The 8,493-nt window shown below is 39.4% G+C and overlaps 1 protein-coding gene across 1 annotated transcript in view; it reads right to left on the bottom strand.

Moving 5' to 3' along the window:
* The window catches only part of CACNB2 (calcium voltage-gated channel auxiliary subunit beta 2), an 85,890-nt gene that overhangs the window by 3,070 nt on the left and 74,327 nt on the right, over positions 1 to 8,493 (bottom strand). Inside the window, exons 10-12 of the mRNA XM_009649280.2 lie at positions 4,646 to 4,797; positions 3,871 to 3,966; positions 2,349 to 2,534 (exon numbers count right to left, since the gene is read on the bottom strand). Coding sequence (XP_009647575.1) covers positions 2,349 to 2,534; positions 3,871 to 3,966; positions 4,646 to 4,797 — 434 coding nt within the window. The remainder of the gene's footprint in view (positions 1 to 2,348; positions 2,535 to 3,870; positions 3,967 to 4,645; positions 4,798 to 8,493) is intronic.

The following is an 8,493-nucleotide window of genomic DNA, read 5'->3' as shown; positions in this document are numbered from 1 at the left end:
ACAAGAGGAAACCTGAGAACAGTTGTCAGGACAGGTTTCTCCAAAGTTCTCCATCAGATAGACAGGAGGTTTGTGGTCTTCAACTTCATTTCAAACAGCCCCAGGAGGCCTCATGCCTTCAAGCACCTCGTGCCATGCAATGCACACAGTCAGCATCATGCTACAAAAATACCACTCTGGCAGCTGGCAACACAAATCTCTCATTACAATGTACACCTGGGACTGAAAAAACACAAAACCCAACCATGTCTCATGGCAAAGGGGGGCTGCATTGAGCCCAGGGGAGGAAGATTCAAATGCTTTGCAGTGCAGATGTGGCCCCTCCAGGCCAAATGGCTGATGGCATGGTTTTTCTCTGCAGAGCAGTACACAAAACCAGCACAGGCATAGACGTTGAATTCTCCAAATAGAGGGTCTTAACACTATTGAGAGAATGGGTTTGGCCACTGTGATTAGAAAATAAACCCACTGTATTCCAACACTGTGGCAGGCTCAGGTTTGAGTTATCAGCTGAAAATGTATCATAGAAAAATGAAACAAGATGAATGTAAAAGATCTATGTTCTATAAGGGACTCCCATTGCTTTGCACTTTTGGATTAGTAGACCTACAAACAAACTGTGAAACTGCAAATACATTCTCATTTTTAGTCCTTAAAATAAAAATCTGTTAATTTGTAAGGAGATAGCACAACATTCAGAAAGTGTACTAAAACTCTGTCTAGTTCCTCCAGAGAATGTGGTTAATAAAATGAGTAAGTGAATTATAAATCCATGCCCAAAAGGCATAAAAAACCTTGAGCAAAATAATAGGTCTACAAAGCAAAGAAAATTTATCTAGCAAGTCTGCACACAACAATACTGAATTTCATACTCAGAAATTCTTCCAGCTCACAATTTTTTCAGGGTGTTTCAGCTCTGAGGACAGAAAAACAGGTAGAAATGAGCTATAGCTTACAGTCTCTTTTCCTGCAACTGTTTTTGAAAGCAAGAGGAGATACCAGGCAAGGTGGCTGAAGCAATGTTTCTTGTGAAAGAACAAAACTGTCAAGTCTGTGGTCTTCCAATGGGAAATAAATTCTTTGACACACAAAATTGTTTTGAAAGACCATAAAAACAAAAAGAACAATTTTTGGCATTTTAGTTTGGGTGCAGATATATTTTTTCTTTGATTTTTTAAAAGGAGGCATTTTTCTTAGCCAAAGTTATGAATTTTAACTGATGTAGGTATGTAGCTTATGGGCATATATGGAACTCAGGTGGAGATTTAGATGTAGTAAGCCATTATTTGAGCTGGGACAGATGTATTTTAACCCCCACTGTGATATTCTCAGCCTCAAGGTGTCACTCACTATTTATAATTAAGTAGCATCTTTAAAGACCTCATTTCATGCCATGCAACACATATACAAAGGAGAGGATCTCCTTACGCTGAAAACCTTAGTACAATTACACAAAGCAAAAGTTGAAGGAGAAAAGAGAGGAAAAAATATGCCCAAAGTCACCAGGCAGGTCAGTGTGGAGGTGGGAATAAAGCCTGTTTTTCCCAGCTTGCTAGACAGTACGCTCGCTGTTCAGAACACACTGACTCTTCAAGGTCTTTCTGCACAACGTGCAGCGGGACTCGGGTTTTATGTAAGAGTTTGGCTTGAAGAAACTGTGTACTTTACACAGCAATGGCCGACAAATAAAAGAACAAAGGAAACACTGGAAGGACCACTCTGACCTTGAGACTTCACTAATATAGTCAGTCATTTTCGTCTGCTACGAGTCTATAGCCTGTGGGAAGATAAGAACAGATTCCCTCCAACATTCGTGGATCTGCTCTGTACATAACCCAATTTGTCATGCAAGGCCTCTGGGGCTGGGATTTGCCTATTAGCACTAGCATGCCCATCCGTCAGAGAGTTACCAGAGGCTGTAATGTGCATAGTATTAGCCCAGTTTTATTCCTCTGATTGGATTACATATGGCCAGCTATAAAAATGCTTGTGGCTGGTGCACATATTACTGGCACAGTAGTATCTTGGGCACAATGAAATCTTAAGTATTCCACTTCATGTCACCATATGTTTTCAGTCAGGCTGGCTTAGTCCTTTGAATCAAAACCAGCCCCCTAGTCAATACGCAAACACATGCTACTGTGAATACAATAGCAATAACAATAATGTGCCTGTATTTGCCTTTTATACTGAAAATGGGTGAATGGCTGCTGAAAAAGCTCTTACTCTATCAAAAACAGTAAGACATATTCATCATATTCTAGTATCATACTACCACTGTGCTTTGGAAGAGGAAGAAGTTGATAGAAAAAAAAAAAAAAAAAGAAGAGATGGCATAAAAACTGTACCTGTAAGTTAATATTTGGACCCGGGCTAATAGGAAGAGTGGCTGTTGCAAGTGTGCGAGTGAGAAGCTGGTTAGGAGGATTGCTGCTAGGTGGATGTGTGGCCTTCCAGTAGGCTTCCAGATAGTCAGCAAGGTGCTCACAAGCATCTTCAAGCTGGTTCTCATCAAGAATTACATCGAACATTTCCTGATAAAGGAAAGGTTTTAGTGAGAATAACCAACAGCTAAAGGGAGATCAGCTAGAGACGTGGATGACCGCACTTTCCATTAATCAAAAATGAACCACATTTCTTGAAATCTGTGTTAAGATATTTCACCCTTTTTGGTTTTTTATTGAATGCAATTGATACAAAAGACAACAATCATAACTTGCACTAATGTTACATATGCTAAAGCAAGTCCTCATGACTTCCACTTAGTAATGCACAAATGGTCAATGAAGATAGGAAGAGGCAGCTTGAGCAAATCTTAAAACTCAAATATCCAGAAAGAAAGGTTAAATATTGAAGTTTTTAGCTATTGGAACAAAATGGAACGGCAAGAAAAGGGATTCATTCCCCATATCTAGAATAACGGAAAGAAAAATAAGACAAACTAACACCAATAACTAGTAAGAGTAAGAAACACAAGTAATACAGACCATCCAGTTTGCACGTGTTGTACGTTAGGTAAGAGGTAAGAGATTAGTCACACAGTCTAATTTTAGGTATCTAAAGTTAGGAGGTGAGTTTCCTCCATTCCTTCCCTGGTCAGGGAGACAGAAGTCCTCCTGAAAACAGCTTTGAGAGCTTATGCTGGTGTCTAGCATTCTTCATTAGCTTCTTGAGGACCTGAGACTAGTCTCTTAGCTGAGATGCTTGAACTTAAAATGATGAAAACATCCCCCTCACTAGCTCTGTAACTGTAGCAAATTCCCATATCTACAACTGAACTGAACCTTCTTCTGGACTCTTACCCTTACTCCTTGACAGTTGAGTATGCTTGAATAATGCTTGCCATGTTTCAAACACAGCTGGGGTCTCATCATCCACTTTTAGGTGGAAATTGAAAGAATTTGCATCAGTGCACATCAACAGAAGAACTGCAGAGCTCTCAGCTATGCAAGTACCCCACAGCTCTTTGCCAAAACTGTGTCCAAGAACGCCAGCAATGATGGGCTGTGGTGACATACACCTAAGGGGAGCTACATAAACCTTACCCGAAACTGCCAGAGATAAAGCACAGTCACTAAGAGGGTTCTTTTTTAGACCAGTAACCCCAAAACAATTAACAAGTCAAACAAATGCTCAGCTTGTTCGAGTGGCAAATGTATTCAGCACGCATCCTAATAACTGCTTGTGACTAGGACTGTTTTTCCCTGCACCCTTGTGCAGAGCCCAGAGACCTGAGGAAGCATTCTGCAAAAAAGCAGTAGTGAAATATGACCAGAAGAGGGCAAACATTCCCAGAAATTACATAATTAACCTCGTGCTTGAAAAGAAAGGCACCTTCCAAAGACGAGACATAAATTAACAGTAACTCACGGGAGGACACTGTGCCAGTTTATCAGCTGCCACCATCTGAACATTAAGGTGTTTGGCCTGAGATTTCCCTCGAGATTTTATTAACCTCTGTAAAACCTGTGAAAAATAAGACAATAAAAGTGAGCAGGTTCAGACTTAATGTACATATATAACCACTTAAAGTGTTCACATTTTTAACTGTCCACTTGAGCAGATCAAATTCTTCATTTGCTGGCTTCAGGAGCATTTCCCATGCTGTACACATTTCGAACAAGCTAATTTTCATTTACTTTCCAACAACACCTTTCCTGCTGTGAGCACTAAAAAGTTCCTCTCCTATAGTCCTCTGCTGCTCCTGCCTTTGTTTGTTTCTAGGCTGAAATTCTTTAATTGCTCTCCTGAGTTCTCTTCCCATAATTCATTCTTCTCTTTCAAATGCCTCTTCACAAGGTCTGTGCAAGTTTTTTCACAGGATGAAAGAGTGCATTACCAGGAGATGTTAAAGTTTAGCAATCGTTCTGTTAGCATTACTTACATGATTGATACTAAAAGTGCAATCCCAATACAAAAAAATCACTGGAGCTACAGCATCTTTTCCAAAATGGGTTTTGGTAACACCAGAGCTAAGATATGTTTTTGATTAACAATATTTCACCATCCAAAGGGAAACAATAACAATATATAGCTCTGAACTTTAATGGGGACACATGATTATCTGCATTTAAGACCAAAAAAAGGGGAAAAAGAAAAAAAAAAAAAAAGACTGAAACAGCATGAATATCAGTAAAGTACTTACCTTAGGAGAAGAAATCTTTACGTATACTATAATGGGAGCCAGAGAGGTTTTGCTCAGTTGAGCTGGGTGGTTAATGGTATCAGCATCAAGCACTACCAACTGCAGTGTCCTTGCCAATTCAAAAATCCGTTCAATTTCACTTTGAACTTCAGCTGCAGATAAGTAGAAAATTAGAGTTATGAAAATATTAAAATGTGATTAGTTTTAAGAAATGTAAAAACGTGGTAGGCTGGTGTGTTGCTCCTCCTCAGGTTGGCAGGAGTTGTTAGCCGTGCAAGTCCCTGGCTTGCTAAGGAAACGAATGCAACATTAACAAGAGCATTTTGCCCCCAATTTGTTGCCCTTGCAGGCAGCACTGCCTACCTGTCTCACCTCCACCGTGTCCTGCAATCCCAGCCCGGAGAGATACCCCAGTCCATATATGTAAGAAAAGAGGTAAGAATGCTTGCTACATCGTACCTTACTATGCCATTCATTTCCTACATGTAAATAATTTCAGGTCAGACTTTAATCTTATGTAGCAATCAATTTGCTCAAACTGGAGTGCCTGAGATAGGAATTAAGACATACTGAGGTGTCTATATTAGCAGAAGCTCCTGTTTTTCCATTTACTTCAACTTTTCAAAAACCATTTCCTTCATATACTGGCCTCAGTATGGTACCATATTAAAAATTTGATTACTATGTGTAGAACAGGTTTTAAAAAAATATAATTCAACAATCCAAATGATTCTATGGTATCCTCCTCATGTGAGTTCTGGAAAGGTGACCTTCCCAGAAAATATCATCTTGTCTTCTGGTAACTCATGCTCCCAGCTCCTCAGCACCCTGCCCTGATGGGCAGCAGTCTCCAGGGCAAACCTCTCCAAGACAGATGGACTGAGTATGCTTTCATAAGTGGTGTAGAAACTGTCTTCATTCCCAAATGAAACAAAACTAAATCTTGTAATAGCAAAATCATCCTTGAAATGGAACCATATTTTCCTGCTCAAATCTTCCTATAGGCTGACTTCACAGAAATTACAGAAGTTGGGTGATTTATGCAAGTCTATAAAGAAAGTTATAGAGCCGGACAAGATTGTAATTCATATAGGTTTTCCTTTAAAGGTTGTGCACACTCCGTGAACAAAAACCAGATTAGGTAGCTAGCCCATTAAATGTAAATATGAGAAAATAACTAACATAAACCAGCTTTTTACCTATCATGTTGGCAGAAGCGTAACATTTGCTTGAAAACACAGCGTATCTGAGCTGGCTAGAGAGAGTTTTCTATAGAGAATGGTCTCTTTCAAGAGGTGTGAAAAGACTGATTTTTGTTATCTTAGAATAGCAACTGAATAAATTAGGTACCATGATAAGGCTGCAAAATTTCCAAGTGAGAGCAAAGCATCCCAGCCAGTCTCCATTAGGCTCAAAGTATATTGGTTCCAAATCAATAGGTGGCTTCTACAGTCATTTTATAAATGAAGTAACATCTTAAATGGCCATCAGGAAATATATATATGACGCTCTCTGTTGGAGGAGGTTGACATTGGTTTTGATCTATTGGAGATCACCTCCATCTGCTTGTAGTTATCTCTAATTTTGGCCGACTACATGCCAATCAGTCTTATACAGCAGAGAACTTTGCGAGATGTGCACAGGGTGCTGGTATGGAAAGCATTGCTGTGTGCTTTCCTGCTTGTCAGTAAAAGCACCGTGGCCCAGCTGCTGTCTGAATTAGGACCACGTTTTTGAAGATAGAACTTCTGATGGTTCTTGGCACATTCACGATTACATTTTCTGCCACTTCGTTACATAGAGATATTGTTGGAATGACAATACCATTGTCTCCGTGATTTAGTAGAAGATAGTCAATAGCCTATCCCTAATTTAAGTCCAAATGACAACTAGAATAAACATATCAGAGATAATTTGTCATACTGTTCTGATGATGCGTTTGGATCACTTTCCTGCAATTTCAAACCAGGCTCAACACTTCAATCAGTGCAACAATATCAGTTAATGTATCATTTTAAGACCATTCCAGACTACTAAACCCTCTTGTTCAAGACAATTTATAATGAGAAAAATCTGCCTTTTTGCCTGTGTATTGTAATTTTGTCTGGGGAAGCAGTATTTGCTACACTGCTGGAAGCACTTTTCTGCCAGCACAGAATACATCTCTGTGAATTGGATTTCCTGCTATTCATTTTGAAACAACCCTTGGCCAGGGCAGAGTATGCCTCAGGGTATCTTCTACTGTGAAACATACCCAGGGCAATAATTGCAGGTAACTATGGTCCTATGAAGCAATAGTTTCCACCTGAGTCCAAAGATGGAGAGATATCTTTTCCATCCATTACAAACTATTTCAGTATTTATTTTTCTTAAGTTAGGTATGGGAGAAAAGTTCAGGGAACTACACTGCCTAGCTGGTGAACTAATATGTTGTGCCTCTACCTGTCCAGTCAAGAATGGATGGAAAAAATGCCAGAGAGATTGCCGAAGAGGTCCTGATTTCCTGTCCCTTAAAGTACTTCTTCAGCTTCTGGAAAAGCCTGCATTTTGCTTGAAATCTTCCTTGCATTCTAACTTTTTACTACACACAAGATTGTTGCGATCACTTCAGTAATAGTAGCTTCTTTTATTAGATGACAAAGGCTTCATCTACTGCTGCAGCTTTGGTTTTCATCTTTATTTAGCAACATCTCTCAAAACCCAAATTCTATACCTGTAGAGATGCTTTCCCAACAAGACATTCAACACAAATTTTCTCTCAGGCTTTTGAGCAAAGTAAGCAAAGAACCCTAAATGTCATGTGGGGATGGTAACACAAATGCCACTGGTAGTTAAAATAGGGAGCTGAGAACAATGACAGTGTGATATCTTCAAAGCAGCACAGTAATAGCTTAGCAATCTTCCCACCTCCATGAATATCATCTATTTATAATAATGTCCCTTCTGATGTACTGGAGAGGCATAACAGTGAGGCTGTAATAGTTATCTCCAATAAATTATATCTGCCAATCATAATGAGAGGTATAAACATAATTAGATCTACTGTGACAATCATCATGAAATGCTGGCTGCCCAGCTATGACACTCAAACACAGAAATAAGCTATCAAATTTTAAAGTGACCCTTACAAGCTATTTGGTGTGGCCTCCTTGGTAATCAAAAAAGGAACATATTTTAAATTACAGGAGCACTCAACTATTCATTTCATACAATAGGGGGTCAACTCTAAGAAACAAGAAGTATGCATCTCCCAGCCATCTTTAAATATTGCACGTTTAAACTTACTCCCATATATTAATTCCAAATATTTCTACCATAGCCTGAAATGAATAGAAATTCAGTGCAATGACAACACCAGAAAATGGCTTATCCCATTATGGGGCAGACAAATATTCTTTACACCAGTTGGACCTTACAAGCAAATTTCAAGCAAAAATCTTTAACAGTTCATTGCAATAATCACACCTAGAGTAAAGGCAAAGACAGCGACACTGCATTGCATCTATGTCAATTCGCTAATAACAAGATGAACTATGGTGGAATTTAAGGTCACTTATACAATGCCATGGTAAAAGAACATTCTTTACACAGTTGAAGAAACACAACACTCCTTCAAACCTGGGCAGAAAACATCCATAGCAGCCAAGAGTCACTCGGACACAGAACTTGGTAGAGGAGTGGCCACAACAGCACTATGTTTTAGGAAGAGCCTGGTAAGACGGCGGTTTCATAATGGGGATGTGATGCAAAAAGGCCACGCTCTGGCCTGCAAAGGCCAAATTGGAAACCCTAAAATATTGCTTATACACAGCAAAGAGGTTTTGATCTACAGCAGGAACAGTGAAGTT

Source organism: Egretta garzetta, unplaced genomic scaffold (assembly GCF_000687185.1).
Source record: "Egretta garzetta isolate BGI_Z169 unplaced genomic scaffold, ASM68718v1 scaffold641, whole genome shotgun sequence".
NCBI classification, from domain to species: Eukaryota; Metazoa; Chordata; class Aves; order Pelecaniformes; family Ardeidae; genus Egretta; species Egretta garzetta.
The sequence above is the reverse complement of the archived record's forward strand: the minus strand, read 5'-3'. Positions and strand labels throughout refer to the sequence as shown.